At 36.5% G+C, this 26104-nt stretch overlaps 1 protein-coding gene across 1 annotated transcript in view; it reads right to left on the reverse strand.

Annotated features, from left to right (window-relative positions):
* Positions 1–26104, reverse strand: part of INTS9 (integrator complex subunit 9) — a 102368-nt gene that overhangs the window by 60807 nt on the left and 15457 nt on the right. The window contains exons 2-3 of the mRNA XM_019440896.2: positions 10188–10315; positions 1367–1427 (exon numbers count right to left, since the gene is read on the reverse strand). Coding sequence (XP_019296441.1) covers positions 1367–1427; positions 10188–10315 — 189 coding nt within the window. The remainder of the gene's footprint in view (positions 1–1366; positions 1428–10187; positions 10316–26104) is intronic.

A 26104-nucleotide genomic window follows, 5' to 3' on the forward strand; every position in this document is an offset into this window, starting at 1 on the left:
TGGTAATGGGATGCTTCTGAGCCTTTCTCAGGGAATAATGATTTACAGCCAGCAGGAGAGTTAGGCTGAAATCAGGTGCACAGGTTTCTGAATGTCACATAATTTTATAGTTGGCTATGAGGGAAACCTGGTTTCAAATTATGCATTTGCCTTGCACTGGAGGTTGGGATGCAGTTACAGAAATTAATTCTGTAAAAAGATCCCCTCTTTATTTAACAGTACCTATTACGAGAAGGAAATGCCTTATGCGGATGAGTCATTTTGAGGATCTTTACATTTCTTTAGTCTTTCAATTGTGAAACTTGGGAGAGGAAGAATGATTTAGAGGACTGAGAATGGCATGGATGAGCTTCACAGTTTTTGACCTTCCTTTGCCTGTGATTTTTTTTTAGGAGAAAATGTGACTAGATTATAGTTTTAACATTTTTTGTACCTTTGGTCTCTCATTTATAAATTAACTGCCTAAAAACTGGTCGGAGGAAGGAATTATTGTGATGATAATCCAATGTCAAAAATTTAATAGCCTTGAAGAAAAAAGTTATTTAAGTCATTTACTGTAGGGCTAGTCCATGATTAAAGTCAGAGTAGGGCCCCAAATCCTAGATTCCTAGTTGTGTGCTCTCTTTTCATACCTATAAGGTTATCCATTCCAGGCTACCAGGAAAGGCTGGAGTGAGATCTTAGTTCATGGTTTGGAAGGCCCTCAATTTGAATTCACCCAAGATCATGTTACTCTCCCACTCCCCCAAGAACATTACCTGGGAAGTTAAACACTGGCTTCATAGTCTGTTCCCCACAAGGCAGCAAGAGATCTGATCAGATGATGACACTGCCCTCCTGCAATCTTCCATGGCCTCTCCTCACCCAAAGAGTAAGAACCAAAATTTTTCAAAGCCCCACCTTCCCTAAGCATGGATAGAAGCAGTTTAAAACTCACATACTTGAGGATTTTAAAGTCTTTTTTTTTTTTTTTTTTTTTAAAGTTTTACTCTTTCCAGTCATGGTGTCAGTCTAGCCTGAAAATAGAATGAATTGGATGGAACTCTCTATCAGTATTACCTTTGAAACTCTCATCGCAATTCTAAAAATAATAGTTTTCTTTCTGTGGTGATAAAATGTATTTGCAGCAGAAGTTTTTAGATTTTTACATACGAGCAAATTGGACCTGAATTTGAACACTGAGATTCCCTAAAAGGCTCTTAAAGACAATAATCACCAAGTACTGAAGACCCTACATGGATCTTGGGTTTTTTCTGAGAGAATATATTGAGAAAAAAATGAACCCATCAGTCACAGTACTATACGGTGGCTCTGGTGTGACAAGATGGCTTTCCACTGGGTATAGATATGCTTCAGTTATCATTACCTTGTCCAAGAAAGCATTTCCATCCTTTAGGGACCAGCCAGGAAGATTAGACAGCCTGGGACTGCAAAACAAAAGATTAAATTATCCTAAATCGATTACAGTCCTCAGTGATTTCATGGTGACTGTTATCATCTCCATAAAGTTAAAAACAGTTTGAAATTACTGGCAACAATGTCCACCCAAAACACTAATCAAAAAGATGAAAGAAAAATAACCACACTGTAGCAAGCTTAAGAATTATGTGGGGATGGAACATTAACAAGCCAAAGAGTTTAGCACTCAACTGGGAAAATTAAAAGAATCCTATGCAAAATAATAAAGAGAAAAAAGAAAGATGAGACACTAGAGCATTTTATAGTTTTCCAATTACTGCCCCTGACTTCACCCTGCTTGTGCCTGACAACAAGCCTGCAGGGAAGGCTAAACAGGATCATCATACTGTGGATGAGAAAACAGACTCAGAGGGGTCAGGTGTTCTGACAAGAACACTTAGCTGCCTATCAGTCTGAATTCACTGCAAATAAAAATACAGTACCTGAATTCTGGTCAAGTCCACATTCCACATCCACTGCTTATAAGTGGATTAGTCACTTTGCACCTGTGGCTTGGGTTTCCAAATCTGGAAAACGAACCTAGTTTTCCTGAGTGTTACAAAATGACAGCATAGGTGAATAATTTCTAGGAGGTGAGGCTCGTTTCACATGTAGGATACACTAAGAAAGTCTAGATTCAGAAATCATGCACTTCTGGCAATCTCAGGTTTTAACTGTGTGCTATCAGTTGACTAGCAGAATTATGCTGAAGGCTGAAAATGCAAATACCTTAGGGAGAAATATGCTGGTTAAAAGAAGAACTTAATGATCAAGGTGTTAGGTGAAGAAAAGCACGTTGGGAGTACAAGTTGGGTGGCAACAGGATTTTAGCGCCTCCTCACAAAATTACTCTGTAAAGTAAAAATTAAGGGCAAGGTAACAGTGTGGGACTAAAAGACTATAATCAGAAACCAAATTAATATTAGCCTCTTGCCAAATAGGTTTATCAAATTCTGACTTTGTAATTAGGTGAAAGAGAATGAAAATAAGAAACATAAATATTGTGAATATTTTCCAATCTTCTAGGAAAGGCTAAAAGCCTGAATAAAAATACACATGCATCTAATTTCAGAAAACAATAGGAATTTGGGGGATATCTATTAATTTTGAAGTAATTCAAAACTTACAGAGAAGGTGTGAGAATGTAAAGACTAGGAAGTCCCACATACGCTTTGCCTACATTCTGTTTACATTTTGCTTTGATTTACCAAAAAGTGAGAATTTTGATTTCACACTTGGGAATGAAAATTACTACTAGCAGAGTAAGTTTGGGTCATATAAGTTATACCTGATAAACTTGTTTTTTAAACTCTGGGAGTTTTCTGCACTAACCTCACAGAAAAATATTCTATCATTAGCTCTTTAATTCCCATCTCGTTTCAAAGTCACGTGTGTCTTCACTTATAGACTTATTTCTTGAAAAATACATTGACTGCCAGGTCAGATTAAAAAAACCAAGCATTCAGATAAAAATGTAATGACAAAACAGTGTGAATACTGTTCTCATTCTGTGCATGCTAGCTCTCTAAAGGAAGGTTGTAAATATTCACTTCCCTTTAAAAGTGAACTGAATCATAGGACATGCATTCTGTTTCCCATCAGACACACAGAAATCAGCCTTCAAATTACAGATAACTGATTCAGTTAGTTGTCTTCAACAAATGATCAGAATGGTACACTGCTTATCAGAGAAATTTGTTTGTTTATTTAGAGAGCGAGAGAGGGAGCAAGAGAGCAAGCAAGAGAGTACAAAAGCCAGAAAGGGGTGGAGGGAGGAAGGGAGGGGGAGGGGGAGTGAGAGTGTGAGACAGAGAGAGAGAGAGAGAGAGAGAGAGAGAGAGAGACAGAGACAGAGAGAACCTTAAGCAGGCTCCACACTTACAATGGAGCCTGACACAAGGCTCAATCCCATGAACCTGGGATCATGACCTGAGTTGAAATCAAGAACTAGACACTCAACCAACTGAGCCACCCAGGAGCCCAAAAATAACTTTTTTAAAACGTAAAATTTTCAGATACTGTACTTTTTTTTTTTTTTTAATGTTTATTATTTTGAGAGGGAGCAAGAGAAAAAAAATACAAGTCGGGGAGAGATACAGCGAGAGGAGAGAGGGAATACCAAGCAGGCTCCATGCTGTCAGCGCAGAGTTTGACATGGGGTGTGATCTCATGAACAGTCAGATCATGACCTGAGCTGAAATCAAGAGTCAGACCCATAACTGACTGAGCCACCCAGGTACCCCCCCCCAACCTTTTTTTTTTTAAGATTTTATTTTTAAGTAATCTCTACCAACATGGGGCTTGAACTTACAGCCAGCCCCAAGATCAAGAGTCACATACTCTACCAACTGAGCCAGCCAGGTGCTCCTAAGATCCTATAGTTTTAACTCTTGCTAAATACTTTTTTTAAACATCAAAGCCTTCTATAAAACACGTGTGGTTGTTCTGGATTTGAGAAATTGCCAGTAAATGGGAATGACTGCTCAAAGAGCCTGGCCATGTTATAACAATAGTGCCAAAAATGAGGGCCACAGACGTGTCACCAAACGGCAAAGGGATGCTGACTACAGAGATGAAAATATTTACTTACTGAGTTCCACTCAGTTAATGACTAAATCATAAAGAGTCAGTACACTTTAAGCTACCAAAAGGGAAGGGACTTAGGACTTTGCTCTTAATGATTACAGAATTTGTATTAGTTAGTTAGTTAGTTAGTTATGTGGCACAAGTGGGGGAGGGACTAGTGGAGAGGGAGAGAGAAAATCTTAAGCAGGCTTCACACACAGCGGGGAGCCTGACACAGGGCTCCATCCCACCACCCTGGGATCACGACCTAAGCTGAAATTGAGAGCTGGACATTCAGCTGATTGAGCCACCTAGGGGCCCCTAAGTTTTTTAAAAAAAATTTTTTTTTACATTTATTTATTTTTGAGAAACAGTGAGACAAAGCGTGAGCGGGGGAGGGGCAGAGAGAGAAGGAGACACAGAAACTGAAGCAGGCTCCAGGCTCTAAGCAAGCGGTCAGCACAGAGCCTGATGTGGGGCTCGAACCCACAAACTGTGAGATCATGACCTGAGCTGAAGTTGGATGCTCAACCGACTGAGCCACCCAGGCACCCCATAAGTTTTTTAAAGCAAGGAAGAAGAAGTGTCTCCATAGAAATATACCTTATTAAAATATGAGAGGTGAAGATATTAGATAAATTATGATTATAGATTAACACATCTTTGCATCCCCTATTTAATAATTTCTTAGAAAAGAATGCCATTAAAAATATAGTCGAGAAAAAACATGTATACAAGATCTTTTTCAGTATTTTATATTATTGAAGTATAGTTGACTGACAGCATTAAATTAGATTTAGGTGTACAATATATTGATCTGACAATTCTACATATTACTAAATGCTCACCATGAGAACTGCAGTCACCAGATTACCATACATTACAATATTAATGACTGTCCTTTTCATCTCTGTGACTTATTTACTTAATAACTGGAAGTCTGTGCCTCTTAATCCCCTTCCCCTGTTTATTTTTTTTTTTTAAATAAGTAAAATATTATCGGGGTGTCTGGGTGGCTCAGTCGGTTAAGCATCTGACTCTTGATTTTGGCTCATGTCATGATTGTGGGATTGGGTCTCATGTTGGGCCCTGTGCTGGCAGCACAGAGCCTGCTTGGGATTCTCCTTTTCTCTCTACCCTCCCCCGCTCATTCTCTCTCTCAAAATAAATAAATATTTTTTTAAGTATAAAAATTAGGTAAAATATTCCCATAAGTAAATAAATAACCCAAGGCATTTAAAAGTAATCTGTTACCTAACAAAATAGCAAAAGTTAGAATGAACACGGTATGCAATTCATTTTCCCCTTATACTTTTCATTTTTCCAAATGCCTATTTTGAAATGTATTACTTTTATAATCAGAAAATAATCTAAGAGGCATGACTACATTCATTCATTCAAATAATATTTAATAAAAGCTTACTCTGAGCCAAGTATACAAAGTGCACATAACAATGTACTGTAATGTAATGACAGTTCAAAATAAACCTTGAGTTTTAGGAGTTTGCACTTTAGTAAAGCGAGATGGTAAACAGCAATTAAACAGAATAAAATAAAAGCATGATGGGGTAAGCAGAAGTGTTACAGGTTCACATAGGAAGGGCACCTTTGACAGTGTGTGGTGTTGTGGGAGAGCTGGGAATAGGAGTTAGGAGGTGAGGGTGGAGGAAGTGTTTCCATAAAAAGGGAACATGGAGGGAAGAACTTCAACATTTGGTGTAGTACTGTAGGAGTATTGTTCATCTTCACTCATTCATTAATGAATATTTATGTGTCAGGCATGCTGGTGATATGACGGTGAACAAAACATACCTGTCCCCAAGTTAGCAGGGAAGACAGACATTACAAGTAATCACACAAATAGAGAAGAAGATACTAAAAATGATGATGCAGGATGGTACAAAATTCCCTAAAGAGGGACTAGTCTAGGGGCGCCTGGGTGGCTCAGTTGGTTAAGCGGCCGACTTCGGCTCGGGTCATGATCTCGCGGTCCGTGAGTTTGAGTCCTGCGTCGGGCTCTGTGCTGACAGCTCAGAGCCTGGAGCCTGTTTCAAATTCTGTGTCTCCCTCTCTCTGACCCTCCCCCATTCATGCTCTGTCTCTCTCTGTATCAAAAATAAATAAACATTAAAAAAAAAAAAATTAAAATTAAAAAAAAAAAAAAAGAGGGACTGGTCTAGGCAGCATCAAAAGACTTCTCTGGGTCTGATGACTGAGCTGAGATCTGGACAGTCCTAGATTCAAGGGGAAACTGGGCCAAAGGACAGGGTTGGAGGGAACAGAGAAAGACAAGACCCATATTTTCCTCCAGTAATTCTCACCAGCCTTTGGCATGGACATCTTACATAGAAGGTTATTCAAATGAAACTTCAAGAAGAGGCCCACACACTCTGTCCCCCTCACCCGACCAGAATACCATCTTTATGTCCTTCTTATATAGAAACTGAAGTCATAAATGACCTGAAACACGAGCTCCTGTGAAGTAGGCTCAGGGAAAGCAGGATGGGGCTGGGGGAGAAGAGCCTTTACGACTGACGGAAAAAATGAGTGTGACTGCTCCCAGGCAAGAAATAGGATTTCTTTGAAACTAAAAGGAAATAAAAAGTAAGATACTAGAGGGGTAGGCATAAACCGTAATATACCAAGATGAACTTGGTATTTATCCTAAGAGCGATGAAAACCAGTGAAACATTTTAAACAGGTGAGAGACAAGACTAGATGTATATTTCTACAAGACAATGTTGAAGAAAATTGATATCATGTGCATTCTGATAACATATACCACCATTTATTTTTGTGGTATTTCTATCAAAATAATCCTAACCTAATCATGCAGAGTATCAGACAATTCCAAACTGAAAGACATTACATAAAATAATTAGCCCGTACTCCTAAAAATGGCAAGGTCATAAAGATAGACTGCAAAACTCTTCCAGATTAATGGAGACTGAAGACAAAACAACTAAATGAAATGTGTGATCTGCACTGGATCCTGGAACACTACTGTTATTCTTCTTTTTTGCTATAAAAGGCATTATACTGAAATATGAATTGGTGTAACTCGGGAAATACGAAGAAGGTAGACAGCTTAGATACTAGCATAGTGCCAGTGTGAGTTTCCTGATTTTGATTATTGTATTGTGGTTATGTAAAATAATTTCCTTTTTCCTAGAAAATAGGCCTCAAGTATTTAGGTGGTAAAGGAGCATCCTGTCTGTATCTTTCAACTGGGTCAGAAAAAGTTGTATGCATATGTATAAACAGAAAATTATAAAAGTACATATGATAAAATGTTAACAAGAGTAACTGGGAGATGTTTGTACTATTCTTGCAACTTTTCTGTAAATCTGAAGTGATTTCAAAATGAAAAAGTTACACAAAAATGGCTCTGGATTCAGAAAAGGGCAAGATCAGAACTGAAGACACTGATGAGGAGGCCTTGGCAGTAATGCCTGTAAAATACGATAACACCTGCAGCAGAACTTAAAGAGAAGTTACTGGATTCGAAACTGTTTGAGAAGGTAAAACTAACAAGGCTTCATGAAAGACTGGATACGGGGAATGAGAAATAGTGGCATATCTAAGTTAACTCCCAGTTTTCTGGCTTTCAGAACAGCATGCCAGTCATTAAGATAGGGTACTGTGGGGGATAACCAGGTCTGGGAGGGTCTTCTCTTCTGAACCATCAATTCATGAGCTGAGCTTGGGGCATGCTGAGTTTTGAAGTACCTCCAAAGCCACATCCAAGGAGAGAAACTCAGTAGGCATTTTGGGTTTATGAATCTGGAACTCAGAAGAGTGATTACTAACTAAAGATACACATTTGTAGGTTATTGTTTAGATGGTAATCAAAGCCCTGAGCATTTAGGAAATTTCCTTGGTGGATACTCTGATGGCCAAGTACTGGATATCAAAGAATTCTGATATATGATTGTCAGTCAAAAAAAGATGAATCTCCAAGGTAGATAGAAGAGGAAGAGTTAGAGAAGAGGAGAACCAGGAATGCATTATGATGGAGGAGAACAATGCTGAATGGCCAAGTGGGGATGAGAACTGACAAACGTGCATCTAATGACACGAAGTCATTTGTGATTCTAGTGAGAGGTGTTCTGGTAGGTGGTGTGGGCACATAGACTGGAGAAGAGTTAGTAATGCTGAAACGGAAAGTGGAGTCGAGAGAAGGTTAAAAAAGGTTTTTTTAAATATTAAGTTAGAAGTAATTGAGCATAATTAAATGGGAAGAACTGAATCAAGATGGGAAGGTTCAAGATAAAGAAACGATTATAATGAATAATGAAATCACACTTCAAGAGGGCAGGAATCCAGAGAAGATTCACTCATAGGACAAATCTTGTACTGAGTAGCTATTACGTGCCAAGAAGTATTTTAGGCAAGGGGGATTCAGTGGTGAACAAAAAGATCCCAGCCCTTATAAAACTTTTAGTGGAGAAGACAGACAACATATAAACTAAATATGTATATATAATGTAAGGACAAGTGCTATGAAGAAAAATAAAGCAGGATGAAGGGCTAGGGAGGGACTGGGGATACTATTTTGGCCAACTGTATCTCTAAGGTTTCTGGCCTGAGCAACAGAAAACACTTTTTTTTTTTTAAGAAACTACATATGGGTTGCCAATCATCCCTCTAGTATAACTTCCCTCTGAGAGAAGAACAATGACAAAGGGGAAGAGAGAGTAGAAGTGGATTCCAATGCTGAGCCAGGGCTGTGAGAACACAGAATTAGGTAAAGACAAAAGTGAACAGGAAAGGGAAAATATGTAGCTAAAATTGCCCAATTCAGGACTGGAGCACCTAGGTAATTCATGACCTCGCAGTGCATAGAGGCTGCCTCTTGGAAACTCTCATAGTACTTATATTTTGTTTTTTTTAGTAATTATCACAAGTGTATAGTTGTTCTCTTAACACAAGTATAATGAAATTTTCAACTGTGGAATACTTTCTCTCCAACACAATGTAAGCTCCACGAGAAAAAGAAAGTGGTCTTGTTTAGATCTGTATCCCCTGCTCCAGTCCAGTGCAGATTCTTAATAAACAACAAACAAATGGACACTGTAATGTTTGGGGGATAAACAGACAATAATATCAGGCTATTTTAGTATGAAATAACTTGTCAGTCACTTTTGTACAGAAATATACGTGATACCTACAATTTCTGAAACAGTTGTAAATATATATAGAGATAGATAGTATCTGTGGATAATAAATGTATTTCTAAGTTTTAGGTGTGATTATAACTGAATTTTATCAGCTTTACACAAAACGTAATCTGGAATTATCTCTGTCCCCTTTACCTTATTGGTATTCCTTGTCTCAAAAAAACAAAAAAACAAAAACAAAACCCAAAGACGGATTTTTAATTATACTTTTTCTAGATGGTTCAGGAGATTATCATTATGAATAATCATTGCATACGGTGATATCTTCAGGAATGAGGTATATTAGATGGTTTACCTAGGCTGCTATGCTTTTAAGCTCTTAAATCTGTTTTAGATAGCTTTTCTGTCTCTCCTATGTGATACCACTTTTTGTTACTGGGAGCATATTTGCTTATATAAGTTACCCACTTCTCTTATAAATTGCTGCTTCCAAATAACAGCAAACTGGGAAGCCGATTTCCATGACAAAGTATTTGTAAGAGTAAACAGTGGTGACTATAGTCTTGAGATATCTGCTTTAAGACAAGGACTTTGGCTTCATATATGATTCTATGATATCTACAGCTGACAATTATGAATATAATCCATAGATACCTATCAAAAAGAAATGTCAGGCTCTATGATGTCAAGTCGCTGCAAAGGCAGTTAAATGGTTCTAAAATTCAATTCTTGGGCTCATCAGCTGACTATTTATCAGCTCTTATATGAATTAGCAAGAAAGATGAAATATACATGACCTCACTTGCATAGAGCAGTTGCAGGAACATTTTACAGAAGCTCAGAAGTTATAATAAAGAAGTCAATCAATAAATCAATACAACACTTTCCATCAACCCAGCCAAAGGAAATGATTCTGATAAAGAACATTTTTAGGGAACAAAGTAAACTAAGGACAACACACAAGGTACTAGTAATCTCTATGCTAATCGGTACCATTTTTCAAAAAACGAAATCTCATTTTGTCTCAGATGCAGCAGCACATACCTTTGAACAAGTGGCAAAGGAAGGAAATTGAGAGTGGAAGTCATGTCCAGTCCACAGTCCAACATAATAGTAGTTGATTTGAATTTGAGCACATTGCATGGTAAGGTTGGGTGCCCTGACAGGCAATACTGAAAGAAATAAAATCACTTTTATCAATAATCAGTTACAGAAAAAAATCTAAGAAGTGATACAGTGAATTAAGTAGAACTGATCATTTTCTCTCATAAGAATAGCCTGTAGATTCAGCTAACTTTCTATGCAGCTTCCTCCTTTTTACAGCTCTGGGTACCACTTCCCTCAGCCGCTCAAAAATCTCAGGTCATCATTTTTCACAGAGTACCAAGTTCCATCTCAGGCAAACACAGTTTTGAAGAGACCAAAGTTATTCCAAGTAGAAGGTTTACAGGCTATAGTTATCTGTCCCACTCCCACACGACACTTCCAAATCTCTACTATCCCACTGCACCTAAGTACTGCCTAACGCTGTGGAGGTCCATTAAATTCTAATCTGGATTCTCAAACTGTACTATAGGTTAGGTTTTCTCCCGTAAATAAGTGATTTTCCTCAAAGAGGAAATGATTGGGAAGGGTTAACAAGCAAGTATCAGTAAGGAGTTATGGCCCTTCCTTGTCAGAAGACAAGACTCAAAAGGACAAGTGACTGTCCTGATGTGCAGATTCTAAAGCAGGAGTGAGGGGCACCTACTCCCAACCAATCAACAGTCTCTTGCCTGTGGAAGCAGACCTCAAAAGTGAAAAGGGCACAAGCCACAGTGGCATATTCCAAGGAGAGTGATGAGGCAAGACAATACACTGACCTCAAACATTTCTCATGTCTTCCTCGATGTAGTGGGGATGACAGATATGCCACAATGAAAATTATTTATATAGGGTGTACCCTGTCACCTTTCATAATTCTACTACTGCTGTGAAGAAAAGAAATGGAAGAAGGAAAACACCTTTCCCCCCACCTTTAAAGTCATTCCGGAGAAGCCTGCCTTGAACAGCAAAGCCCAGAAATGGAAGGATCGACGTTCTTAATCCCTCAACAAGTAACATTCTCTCTTTCTGATTTCAGTACAAGCTCAACACAAGTCAGGGTAATGTGGCATCAATGCCTGGCCCTGCACAGACACAATAGGTCAGGCTGCCTTTCTAGGTATTTGCTGCTCTGTTGGTTCTGTCACTGGATAAATTTCCCCCTTTTCTCCAGAGGATGTTACAGGGACTGACGATTTTTTAAAACTGCATGTTCTAAAAATGATAAGGACAAGAGCCAAGAAATTGTGGTTATTCTGCAAGCTTTTTTTTTTTTTTTATTCCAAGTTTATGTCTGGTGATTATATTTTCCAGACCAAACTTCACAACTCATGGTCTGAAATGGTACAAGATAACCTGCAATGAAAATATCACAAGTTATTTAAAATTGTAATTGTCCTAAAAAAGTCCAGGAAGTATGATTCGGGTAATTATACTTTACATAAGTACATTCTTTGACAGGTATCAGAATTACAGAAAAAATTGTCCTACTAATTAAGACAGAGCTATCCTTACCCCATCCTCCATCTGGTTCCCTATTGCTAGTTTGGTCTTTATCTCTGTATAAGAATTACTTGTTAAAGGTAAACTACCTTGGGACGCTTGGGTGGCTCAGTCAGTTAAGTGTATGACTTCGGCTCAGGTCACGATCTTGTTGTTTGTGGGTTCGCGCCCTGCATTGGGCTCTGTGCTGACAGCTCAGACCATGGAGCCTGCTTCAGATTCTGTGTCTCCTTCTCTCTCTGCCCCTCCCCTACTTGTGCTGTCTCCCTCTCAAAAATGAATATTAAAATACAAAAAGGTACACTACCTCAAAGCAAACAGAAAACGTCATAATAAACTTGCCCCAAACATACAAACGATCTAATGAGAGCTTTCCTATAGTTCTACTTAAAAAAAAAAAAAAAAAAAAGTCATATTTAGAAAAAATTAAGAAATAAAATGAAACGTATAATGGTTATTTCTTGGTGGGAAGATTATCGCATAGCTTTCTTCTTCCAGGTTTCCACATTTTTCACATGTTCAACAATGGCCACTTACTTTTTTTTATAATCAGATAAGAAAAGGATTACAACAAAACTGAAAAGTTTGCTGGCCATACTGAATGACAAAATCTTTTCTTCCTTCATCCTTAACTCTAAATTACAGGTAACAAGTTACTCTAGAAGACAGACGTGTAAAAGCTGCTGCTCAAAAGATTTCAGACAAAAGAAGTTAGCTGAAAGACTTTATATTTGCTCTTGTCATGCAAAGAGAAAGGTGAGGAACACTTTATAAGGGCCATAACTGAATGGAAGGAACATTTTCAGAGCATCTACTAAAGGAGTGCCAGACCTTGATCTCACTAGCTCCATTTTTATGGATGAGGAAATTGAGCTTTACAAAGTTTGAGCTACTTGTCTAAGAGCCAAAGACACACACAGTAAGGTCCCCTGACTCCAAAGATTCTAGTCATGCTTTGCAAACTGCACTGCTCACTTCATGGGTCAAATGAGTCAGGTGAGACAGAGTGACTGGCCGAGGTTCATGCAACCAGTAAATGAAGCACCTGCAAGGTTCTTGAAGTCTGCCTGTGTCCAGTGATGCTCTCTGCATGTTTTTTAACATGCAGCCTGCAACCACACAGCTTATAATCAAGCAGTTGTTATAATCTAGTGAGGGTTAGGAGACGAATACACAAAAACACTAGGTAATCATGTGATTTAAATCTTAAGGTTAGGAATAAATTTATATTACAAAAAGCTTGAAAAACAGCAGAAAGAAAAAATATTACACACAGTTTTCTATTCCATCTTTTTTTCATATTTGTAAAGAATGTAATTTTTGTAAACATACTGCTGTGTGCTACTTTGAAAACTCAAGATGCCTGTTTTCTTTGTGCTGCACCACACTTCATTTTTATTGGCTGCCTAAGTAAATATACCATGGTGTGTTTAATCATTCCTCTACTGATGAACATTCAGGGTTGCTTCCAGTTGCTCTATTACAAACATGGCTGTGGTGATCACTGTAGTGCTTATGGCTTTTTCCATATTAGACTATTTCTTTAGAGGATTCCCAGAAATGGCATTAACTAGGTCAAAAAATGTAAGCATTTTATGGCTCTTGAAATATGCTGCCAAAATGCTTTCCAAAAAAGGCTGTACCTATTTACAATGACATCAGTTATATATCAGAAGATCTGTTTCACTGCTTATTCCCATCAGCATTATGGTCAAAACCATCTAGAAGCTATACTAAAATGAAGCTGAATGTTAATAGTAGCCATCTTAAAGCAATTATATGGCCCTCAAAAGGAAAGTCAACTACTTGATACAAGGTTTTAATTCTGAGAGGGAGTTTGGAGAAATGATTTAAAGCAGGGGGTCTGAAATAAGACTGCCTGGGCTCAGATCCTGGTTGAGCTCATTATTAACATGTGATTTGGGGAAAATCACTTCATTTTGCAAAGACTGAATCCTCCTATCTGTAAGATGCAGACAGACACTACCCTCCTTAAGTTGTGAGGTCTAAATGAATGGAAACAGTGCCTGACCCACAGAGTGTGTTTACTGCTAGTTATAGAACCGTTAAGGGACTGAAAAGGCCACCTAAATTTGGGGGGCCACCTAAATCGACAGCGTTTTAGAGAAGAAATTCTATTCTATAGTAGCATTCACTAATGTCTTAGATACTTGTTATCCCAGAAGAGTAGGGACAGTGAGTGAACAATTTTATAAATACCGTCTATTGCTAGTTTTCCCTCTAGTTAGATACAGTCACTACCAAGTACATAAGTGAATATTCTAGCCAACATAAGGTTTCACACTTTTTTTTCTAGCTTAATAAACACACACCAATGCTTTCATGTTAATTTTATTTCTAACTAATACCAAAGCTGCAGGTTTTTCTGTGTAATGATTTATTATCAATACTTCATTGTCTGCCTGTTGATCCCTTTTTTCCACTGAATAAATAGAATGTGGTTATAGAACATATATGTTTAACATATATAAACATTGTTCATATTTTTGGATAAAAATTTTATCAGTTATACACACTATATATCTTTCCCATTTTTTTTTACTTTCATTGAAAAAATTATTATGGAAAATCCCAAATATACAAGTAAGCAAAACTAGTATAATAAACTCCTATTACTCAACTTGGATAGGTTTAACAACTATCCTTATTCTGCCTTTGCTGCTTTCCTTCTGATATTGACACATTTCAGAAGAATAGCTATTATGGTGACAAACCTAACTGATCTCTGAAAATAGATTTTTGTAAATAGTCCTAAATTGATCTCTTATCCACAACAGGGACAAAAACCTAAGTCCATTTTCCTCAGGGTCCTAGCAAAATTCATTAAAGGTGATTCCTTTCACCTTTAAGTTATTCTTGGTTTGTAAGTTACACCTCCAAGTTCTGTAATATTTTATATTTTTGAAGCCTCTGTTTTATTCCCTGGTCTTGTTTTTCATTTTTAATACCAATGCTGTAACATTTATATTTTGTAATATTTTCAAGTAAATTAGAATGACTAGACTTTTAAACACTCATGTTCCCCAAAGATGTCAATGGAGGCTACTTCATTCAATCTATATGTGAATTTACAGAATGCTGCCATTTTTATTATACAATAACATTTCTCAAGCCAGGAGCAATGCAGTGTTTTTTTCTTCTATTAATTTTATTTTTTCTTCCTTTACAATTTAAAATATTTTCCCTTAGGGGCGCCTGGGTGGCTCAGTCGGTTAGGCCTTCGACTTCGGCTCAGGTCATGATCTCATGGTTTTTGAGTTTGAGCCCCGCGTTGGGCTCTGTGCTGACAGCTCAGAACCTGGAGCCTGCTTCGGATTCTATGTTTCATTCTCTCTCTGTCCCTCCCCCACTTGTGCTCTCTGTCTCTCAAAAATAAATAAATGTAAAAAAAAATTTTTTTTTAATATTTTTCTTTAGTACATAAGCAACTATTCAATTATCAATAATGTTAAGTATATTTTGCTTTTCAATTTTTTTTTAACTTTTTAAAAAATTATTTATTTTTGAGAGCAGAGAGAGAGCATGAGCGGGGGAGGGACAGAGAGAGAGGGAAACACAGAAACACAGAATCTGAAGCAGGCTCCAGGCTCCAAGCTGTTAGCACAGAGCCTGACACAGGGCTCAAACCTACGAAACCAAGAGATCATGACTTGAGCCAAAGTCGGATGATCAATTGACTGAGCCACCCAGGCTCCCCTGCCTTTCAATTTGTATTTAACTTATGTTCTCAGTTTTATTGTTCTGTTACATTTTAGAAATTTCTGCTGTTAAATGTACAGCTGATTACAATATGCACTCAGGCGAGGGCGCCTATGTGGCTCAGTCCATTAAGTGGTTAACATTATATAAATCAGACTTTCAACACTCTCAAAGCAATTGGCTCAAGCTCCTTGCAGAGACCATCTTCCTTATTGACTTCTTGAGCAAGTGAATGATACTTTTCTAGTTCTCCTTTCACTTAGGCACATACCCTTTGGAGGTTTCAGATTACTGACCGTGAAATATGTGTTTCTGAATATTACATCTATTACTAACAAGACTCACATCACAACCTCAGGTTTCAGCAGTTCTAATACTTTCAAAAGCTGCTATGAAGACAAAATGACAACTGGCCAAATTAACCTCACAGAAATCTTCAAAAGCAGTACGAATTACTGTAAACTTCACAAAACAAAACCAGAAAATTTAACAAATTAGTACATTTGGTACACTTGGCAATTTGGTCATAGCAAACTGAATTTTAGAGAATTGGCTGTCTTCTGCAGAAAGAATCATGGACCAAAATATCATGTATGTTCTTCTACTTCCTAGTGTTGTTTAAAATAACAATATACACAGTTATTTTGATATGGTGTTTTTTGCAGTGTAAGGCACTCTGTAAAAACTTTATATTTAACTTCTTTAATCCTCTCAAGAAAGTTATGAGGTAGGAAGTGTATTCCTATCTTACAAATGAAGAAAATGAGACACAGAGATTATGAAATTTGCACATGTTCCCAAAGTTGTAAGAGCTGTATCAGGACTCGAATGCAGGACAGTGAGATCCAGAAAGAGTACACTTAACCACCATGGCATTTCATGTAACACAGAGAAAAAAGAATCATCAGAGATTTAAAAAAACAAGTTTTTGTTTTTGTTTTTTTTGCAGAGATAATGTGCTCTAAAAGGCCACAATGTGAATTGATAAGAACATAGACTGAATTTATAATCTAGTTGAGAACAAAGAAAATTAGTTAGCTGGCTAATGTAAGATAAAGCAAAGATCCCAACTAAATCACAATATTAAATTAGTCTATAATCCATCATAACAGAAATTTTCTTTTGTTGGGTGTTCTCTTCCGTTAAAAAAAAAAAAGTATTAGGATTCTCTCACTGTAAAGTAGTTTTGCTCTGAAATTACTTTTCATTATCTTTAATGTAAACTATAACTTTAGGTTGAGTTAATGCCAAAAGCTCTTTAATATTGTTTGGGACAATTGCACAGCACTATAAATGAACTGCTTTTTATAGGCAATTGTGTTAATGAAATAAGTTATAAATGATATCACCATTTATTTCCTTTTTCTCCTTTGTCTATTTAACTAAGTCATATATTCACTATGTATATCTATGAGCAAAGAGAAAACAGGTTTAGTTTGCTTTTCTCCCTGGCAGTGAAATAAAGAAGTGACTTTGGTTGCTTCTCATTCAAATACAATATTAAAAAAAATACTTTTAGCCAATTGATTTTTGTGTAATAGTTTTGCTTCCTGGTACAACATTAGAAAACCTATTAATATAATTCAGACATAAACGAGTATAGGAAAAAACAAATCTCAATAGATTCAGAAAATATATTTGAAAACCACAACATTGATTCTAGGCAGAAACTCCTAGCAAACTATAAATGGAAGGGTATTTCTTTAATTTGATAAAAGGTTCATAACCAAATCCTTTATCATAGTTAATGATGAAGTACACAAAACTTATAGTCAAGAACAAAACAAGGAGGGGCGCCTGGGTGGCTTGGTCGGTTAAGTGTCTGACTTCGGCTCAAGTCATGATCTCACAGTCCGTGAGTTCGAGCCCCGCGTCGGGCTCTGTGCTGACAGCTCAGAGCCTGGAGCCTGTTTCAGATTCTGTGTCTCCCTCTCTCTCTGCCCCTCCCCTGTTCATGCTCTGTCTCTCTCTGTCTCAAAAATAAATAAACGTTAAAAAAAAATTAAAAAAAACAAAACAAAACAAGGATACTCACTATGACTGCTTAAATTCAACACTATACCTGGAAATGTTATATAATGTAATAAGACAAGAAAACTAAAAAAGATGATTAGAAATAGAGAAACAAAAAGTCACTGTTCCCAGTTGATATGATTAAAAGACACTCTGAAAACAAACTATTACAGCTAATAAGAGAGTTCATCAAGGTTGCTGGATACAAAAATCAATGTACCAAAATTAATTGAGTTATTTTATTTATTTTTTATTTAAAAATTTTTTTTTAATGTTTATTTATTTTTGAGAGAGACAGAGTGTGGAGCAGGGCAGAGGCAGACAGAGAGACACACAGAATCTGAAGCAGGCTCCAGGCTCTGAGCTGTCAGCACAGAGCCCAACTTGGGGCTCGAATTCACAAACCATGAGATCATGACCTGAGCTGATGTCAGACGCCCAACCAACTGAGCCACCCAGGCGCCCCTTAATTAAGCTATTACATGCCAGCAATAAACAATTAGTAAAAAGTAATAAGAGTTAAAAATTAGAATACCATTTATATGGCAAAAATTTAAATGCACCATAAAAGTAAAAAAGTGTAAAATCTTTAACAAAAAATTTTATAAAACTCTTGTCAGAGATAATATTAATTGGAAAGGAAAATAAACTTCTGCAAAAATAGCAATTCTCACTAATCTACTTTTTTATAGAGTTTAAGAATCATATCAAAGAGTCAAGGGCTAAGATTACCTAGGAAAAAACTAAAGACCAATGATTAGTGAAGACTTAAATTTTCTGATATTACAACTTAACTATAATGTAATTAACAGTAGGATGTTGAACTGTGATAGTTAATGGACAAATGAAATAGAAATAAACAGTCCAGCAAACAGACACACATATCCAGGGGCTTGCCATATGATAAATGTGGCATTTCTAATATATAATGCTGGGGAAGTTTGCAACCCATCTGAAAAAATTTACTTCATACCATACACAAAAATCAATTCCAGAGGACTTAAATACTTAAGGTACAAAGGCAAAAAATTTAAAACTTTTAGTGAAAAATAAAAAGAGGGTAAGTTCTTTACTACCCTAGGGTAGTGGAGACTTTCTTTAGAGACAAAAAAGTACAAATAAGACAAAGATTAAGAAACCTGACTACAGTACTTTAAAATGAAATCTTCAGGGCGCCTGGGTGGCTCAGAAGGTTAAGTGTCCAACTTTGGCTCAGGTCATGATCTCGTGGTCTGTGAGTTTGAGTCCTGCATCAGAATCTGTACTGACAGCCCAGAGCCTGGAGCCTGCTTCAGATTCTGTTTCCATCGCTCTCTGCCCCTCCCCCGCTCTCGCTTGCTCTCTTTCTCTGTCAAAAATAGACATTAAAAAATTAATAAAGTAAAATGAAAATCTTCAAAAGACACCAGTAACAGAGTGAAAACACAAGCCAGAGATTGGGAGAGGATATTTCCCATACGTGTTAATAAAAAAGCACTAATAAAGTTATTAGTAACTAATAACTAGTAAGTTATTGCTAATAACTTCACTAGTGCCTTTTATTTGTAACCTATTCAGTATAAAAAATTCATATAAATCAACAAAAAAAGATTTAAAAACCCAATAGAAATGAGGAAACAAGAGTGGGCAATAAATGTAGATATAAAAAGCTCAAAATCACTAGAATCAGGGAAATGCAAAATAAGATGATAACGAGCAAATGGACTAATGATGCTAAGTACTGAAGAGAATATAGTAAAAATGGAGTATAAATTGGTGTAACTCTCAAGAATTTGGCAATACTAATAATATTGAATACATACTTTAAATATACTAAGCTAATAAAGGCATGTATAGGTATGATGCACATCAACTTGAGGAAAGTAGTAAGGGAGGAAAAGCAAAGGTTGGTGATTTTAACCTTAGATATAACTATGTCTTTAAAAAGGGGGTAAGGGGAGAAAGGAGATCTGGTTTTTTAAAAAAGGCAAACTATTTACAACTATTTAATATTAGTAACAAGTGCTAAGGTGTCTTTTCTGTATTGTTACCAGAAACTTCCGCAGACATCAGAATTATTTAATTATACCTTTCCTACCATTGTCAAAATCTGTAGTGCTGTTTTCCTTATGACAAAAGTCTCATGGTACAAGATATGGCCTTGGGCAGGGGGAAAGGAAAGAAATAAAGATAACTCCCAGATTTTTAGCCTAAAATTTTGAGATTATGTTAGTACCTTCAGTGAACTCCTTGATGCTTCCTAGTCTTATGAAGTTTAGTAAAACACTTCCCTAACAAGATTTGGCAAGGCTTTATAATTTTACAAGAAGTTTTTCAAGTGATGTTGAGCGTTATTTAATTACCAGAAATGTTATATTAATATGATGGCTATATTTATAAGATATACATATTCATAAAAATACACAGTAATGCTGACACTTGGAAAGGAATTCTAAAAATAAAATTAGACCACAGCTCAGAAAGGAGTAGCAACTGGAAACTTCATTGTATGAATTACCTTCACAAACAATAAGAATTACTGACAAATATTTTCTATCCAGTATTTAATTAGTCCTTTCCCAACAACTGAATAAATGTTATTGATACTAACTTAACTGTCAAGGCCCAAGATCACACAATTAATAACAGACTGAATTTGCACTCAAACCAGCACAAGTTCTAACTGCTTTCTCTTAAATCTTTCCACTAATATACTAGTAGGAAACCTATGATAGTGTACTATATTAAGAGCAACATATTTAATATGGATAGGAAAAAAACTTAAGAATCTTAGAAACAAAAGTGACTATAATTTGTTCTAGTCATCTTTTCCCTCAATATTGCTTTCCTGTTGTACCACTAACCCCTGCTAGCTTACTTCTAAGGCAGACAGCTTGGGATTAAGACTACTGACTTACTGACTACTAATTAAGACTACTGACACTGTCATTTCTATATCCCTGAGAAGTTGTACCCTAGTGCATTTTAACATTAAAAAATATATTTCCTAATGATAAAATCTACAGATTTAAAAAAAAAATTTAATTCTTTTTCCCAGCCTTGCTTATGTTCATTGGACTCTTAGCTTCCATAAAAATCATAAAATATTGAGGTTAAAGGGGCCTTTAAACTTGGAATGGATCATAGAACTAAATGTAAGAGCTAAAACAATAAAAACTTCTGGGAAGTACATGCAATATAAATACAATACATGCTACATACATAATTTTTAATTTTCTAGTAGGTAAATTAAGAAAGTAAAAGGAACAGGTGAAATTAATTTTAGTACTATATTTCATTTAACCCAATATATGTAAATTTTCAACATAGAATTGATATAAAATATTAATGAGACATTTTTACATTACTTTACGGTACCAAGTCTCCAAAATCTAGTGTTAACATTATACTTGCAGCATATTTCAATTCAGATGATAAATTTTCATCTGAAATACTTAGTATGTATTGAGATTTCATAAAACTTACAGTTGAAAAAGTAGATCCACATACTCAAGTTCTTTCAAACATACTTAAAATTTTCTCAATAATTGAATTATCAGCTTTTATTAAAAATTTTTTTTTAACATTTATTCGTTTTTGAGAGAGAGAGAGAGACACAGACAGACAGAGTGTGTGCAGGGGAGGGGTAGAGAGAGAGGGAGACACAGAATCTGAAGCAGGCTCCAGGCTCTGAGCTGTCAGCACAAAGCCTGATGTGGGGATTGAACCCACGAACCGGGATATTATGACCTGAGCCGAAGTCATCCAACTGAGCCGGAGCTCAACTGATTGAGCTACCTATGTGCCCCGAGTATCAGCCTTTAAAGTTTAATTAAAATACATTTTAAATTTCAGTTCCTTAGTCATAATAGCAACTTTGTGTTTAATAGCCATATACCGCTGGTGGATACTCTACTGGACAGGGCGACTCTAGTAAAACAGAGGAAAATCTTTGTGCTTTATGTTAGCCAAAAATTTTAGATTAGACACAGAACAAGAACCATAACAGAAAATCTATAAATTGAACTTAATTGAAACTTGAAACTTTAGTTCTTCAAAAGACACTCTTCAGAAAATGTAAGATAACTCAGACTGGGAGAATATACTTGCAAAACACGTATCTCATAAAGAACTTGAAAGCAGAAAATAAAATAAAATAAAATCCTTACAACTTCAAATCTTTTCAAATGAAAAGATGCTCAATATTAGTCCTTAGAGAAATACAAATTAAAACCACAATAGGATACCACTACACTTTTACTACAAGGGTCAAAGTGAAAGACTGACCAGAGCTGGCAAGGAGGCTGAGCAACTCGAAATTTCATATACTACAAGCATAATGTTTTTGAGATTCATCCTTCTTGTTGCTCTCAGCAGGTCATTCCCTTTTATTGCTAAAAAGTATTCCAATGTATGGATGTACCAGAATTGGCTTATGCATTCACAAGCTGATGGACATTTGGGTTGCTGTTCCAGTTTTTGCCAAGTATTAATAAAGCAGTTATAAGACATTTACATTATAGGTTTTTGTAGGGGCATATAATTTCATTTCTCTTGGGTAAATACTTAATAGTGACATTTCTGGGTTAAATGTTTAACTTTATAAGAAACTACCAAACTGTTTTCCAAAGTAGAAATTTATTTTTAGCTTAAAAAAAAAAATCAGTCAGATTTTATTGCTGGGCTGTGATTAGTTCTAGGCATAAAGTATTAGTTTTTAACTTTGCCTCTAATTTGTTATTAGTCCAAATCCCTAAATTCTCTGGGCCTCAAATTTCTTTACCTGATGAATGAGACTTAATTAGATTATTTCTAACCTCTCTCTTAACACAAAAATGTTCCTTTTCATCATTCCATCATTTCCCTGGGTGGACTGCACCCTCACTCTTTTATATAACCTGTCATCAAGATGTGTTTATACCACTGTGTTGTTTACAATTGACTTTCTGAAAACATAATACACAATTTATAAGATCATCTAGTCCAAATACCTCTTTGAAAAATGAGGAACCTAGCTCTTAACAGGGCTTGTGAACTTTCTTTGAACCAACACCCCTGAGTGTACATACACTTGTTGCCATGGATAGTTACAGCTCACTAGGAGATACTCTATGCCCCAATAGAGATGTATAAGATTCTTAGTGCCGCAGGGAAAGAGAGCACACTCTATTGAGAGTCTCCACCTTGTACCACACCATCCTGAGTTAAAAATGGTTACCGCTGAGCCAAATTTGCCTAATTTGGAACTATTACCCCTGCTAAGGATTTTCGGCAAGGCTCTCCAACACTCAGAGATTTCTATAAATACATCTCAATTTTATTTGGTAATCTTGCACTTTCTTTCGCTTTCCATCTTGATTCTATCTTGCAGGAGAGCTGTTAAATGTGCCAATCATACTCACTGTTAAGCTGACTACACAGCTGGATAGAGGGATAATTTTCCATTTGAGCAGAGAATCTGCAGCATGCATGGTGAACACAGTGAAGCCACTTTCTGGTTGGAGAGTGGCTAGATAACACACACAGCTGGGGAATTGACACTTATGGCTGCTCCTTCATGCTTATCCTCTTCTCTGACTTGACTCTTCAGTAAATGCGTAAAGCAGCGGAGAGTGGTCATAGAAAGAAAACAGCCCAACTTAAGTTCAGGAAGGGTGGGAATGTTGGCAGTCAATATTAAAGAGAGAGGGAAAATAGGCAGGAGTTGGCTTGGGAGCAAACATCATTGGCTGTCTGGTACCAGAACTTTAAAAATGTTACAAAGTAATTAGAGTTGATGGTAAAGAAATTCACAGAGCTACGCATATGACCTCATTTATGTAAATATATAGATGTAATTAAAAAAGACTGAGCGCATATACCAAACTGGTAAAAGTGGTTACTGCAGGGGAGAGGGTGGTTGACAATACTACAACTTTCACTTTCTACTTTAGCTACTTCTTATATATACACTCTTGAGTTCTTTTTAAATTTTTATTTTTGGTGTTTATTTTTGAGAGAGAGAGAGAGAGACAGAGTGCGAGTGGGGGAGGGGCAGAGAGAGAGGGAGACACAGAACCTGAGACAGGCTCCAGGCTGTGAGCTGTCAGCAGAGCCTGACACAGGGCTCAAACCCAGAAACTGTGACATCATGACCAGAGCCGAAGTTGGCCACCCAGGTGCCCCTTGAATTCTTTTTAAAACCAGATTTCAACCAGATTTTTGGGGGGATGGGGGGAAGAACCAAGACATTTTTTTTTTTCTCTTTGGGAATACAGAGCAATTACCACAGAAGTTTCTATTAGAGACAACATTTTAAAAGGTTGACAGCAAACAGGTAACAGCATTTAGAGGAAAGGAAATAAGGAATATGGGATATAAAGATAAGGTTAGAAATAGTTAATGATAATAATAAATTAAAAAAATAAGTACTACTCTAACCTAATCTCTCACACTATGGATATATCTACACTTCAAAGCAAAAGCTGTGGTCCACAACCACCAAAAAGAAACTGCGTTAAAGATCATACACGACAGGCCTACATGATGCTTCTGTTCCATAATGTTTGTTTTATTTGAGATTGCTTCTCAGGTGTTTAATGAACATTATTAACCCAGTATGTCCTATAAGAACAAAAGTAGCAAGGGTGATAAAAGTGCTAGTAAAAAGCAACATATGAATATGATGGATAAAAGTAAAGATACCATTAAAAAGGGAGAGAGAGAGATGGAAACTACAAGTATTATTTATGGGATGAATAATTTAGAAGCAGAGGCAAGTTAAGGACAATAGAATTTATACGAGTTGCTGAAAATCCACAGCAATGACAATGGGTGAGAAAAAAGGAAAAAGGTTAATAAAATGGTACACCAGTAAGTGGCTAAGAAGATCAGCATCAACAAGGAGAATCATTATTCGTTTAACATTAATTCAAGAGTAAGCTAGTTTATTCTAGTCATGTTATGTTGGGATGAGAACTGAGTGTTGTATGTAAGCGAAGAACCATGGGAATCTATCCCCAAAACCAAGAGCACACTGTATACACTGTATGTTAGCCAATTTGACAATAAATTGCATTAAAAAAAATAAAAATAAAAACGTTGTGCACTCCCCCCAACCCAAACCACAGATAATGCATTGGTTCAAACTTCAGTGTCCAGACAAATGTGGACATCAAAGTCAACTGTGAAGGAGAGGGCACAGATACCATGGTCACTAGGGAGTTCCCTGTGGCACGTGGGTAGGTAACTGGCAAGAGGTGTTACCTAACTGAACAGACTTTCAATGCTGACAAAACTGTGCTGTTTAGTGGGAAGGTGTCAGGTATAATTAGGGGACAAGCCCCTTTTATTCCTTTAGATTTTCAAAGAAATGGATTTAAAAACTGCTTTTGATTAAGTGAAGAAGTTTATAAAAACAGCTACCATTTATTGAACACTTTATGCTGGGTCCCTCACATGCATTTATGTCTGGACAAAAATCAGGCAATCAGCAATGTTTTGGGGTCTGGAAAAGGCTTTTCAACCAAAAAATTTCCTACTAATCACACCAGTTAACATGTCAGGGATCAGAGTAAAGGAAAGGGTTTTGGGGACACCTGGGTAGCTCAGTCAGTTAAGCCTCTGACTCTTGATTTCAGGTTAGGTCCTGATCTCATAGTTCATGAATTTGAGCCCTGTGTCAGGCTCCGTGCTGGCAGTGCAGAGCTTGCTTGAGATTCTCTGTCTCCCCATCTCTCTGCCCCTCCCCTGCTCCTTCTCTCTCTCAAAAGAAATAGACATTAAAAAAAAAAGTTTTCATTTGCCTGTACCATCTGGGTCCTTGGGAGAGAATAGAAGAGGCAGCTTCTTTTACTAATTAATACTGAGCCTGCAAAAATGGCAACAGGGAGACCCACACTTACTGGGGAAAGCAGTTTGATTTTGATTTTCAGTTTGTTGTAGTTGATAAAGTATATCTTTAAAAATCTTTGTATGGAATACTAGAGAGAGATTCTAAAACTTTAGGGAAATATTTGATATAATCTTGGGGTGGAAAAGGACTTTTAAGTGTCATCCTAAAGCCATGATCCTGAAGAAAATAATAAAAGATGTGTTTATTTATGTGAGAAACAAAACAAGGCAAAAAAAGAAAGATATACTGGCAAAAACTATAAAACCAGGAATTGATATCCTTAATATATAAAGAACTCTAATAACTGAGAAAAAGACAAAGATTCCAAGACAAAAATGAGCCAAAATCAGAAACAGGCAATTTGCAAACGAAGGCCAACAAAATACTGAAATCACAAAACACCAAAAACAAATGAAAAGCTGATCAATCTACAAGTAATGGAAGTGTAGATTAAAACTACAGAGAGGAAATGGTTTGTCCAAACACTCACATAAAGAAACTAATCATGAGGACGTGGGGAAATGGAAACTCAATTATTCCTGGTAGGTGAAAATGAAAGGACTTCTGAAAAGCAGAAATGAATCAAAATTTAAAATGTGCATGTGTAGCCCTTGACCTTGCAATTTTACTTAAGGAATTTACTTACAGTAAGACAAAAACCAGGTGGGTGGGAAAAAAAAAAAAAAAAAAAAGGCAAATAAAAATATGTTCTCTTCAGCATTGTGCAGGATAATAGGGGATGGAAACCAAAATATTCAACAGCAGACTAAATTCACATAACGCAATACTA

The sequence above is a fragment of the Panthera pardus genome, unplaced genomic scaffold (genome assembly GCF_024362965.1).
Source record: "Panthera pardus isolate Hobbes unplaced genomic scaffold, ASM2436296v1 HiC_scaffold_13, whole genome shotgun sequence".
Lineage (NCBI taxonomy): Eukaryota > Metazoa > Chordata > Mammalia > Carnivora > Felidae > Panthera > Panthera pardus.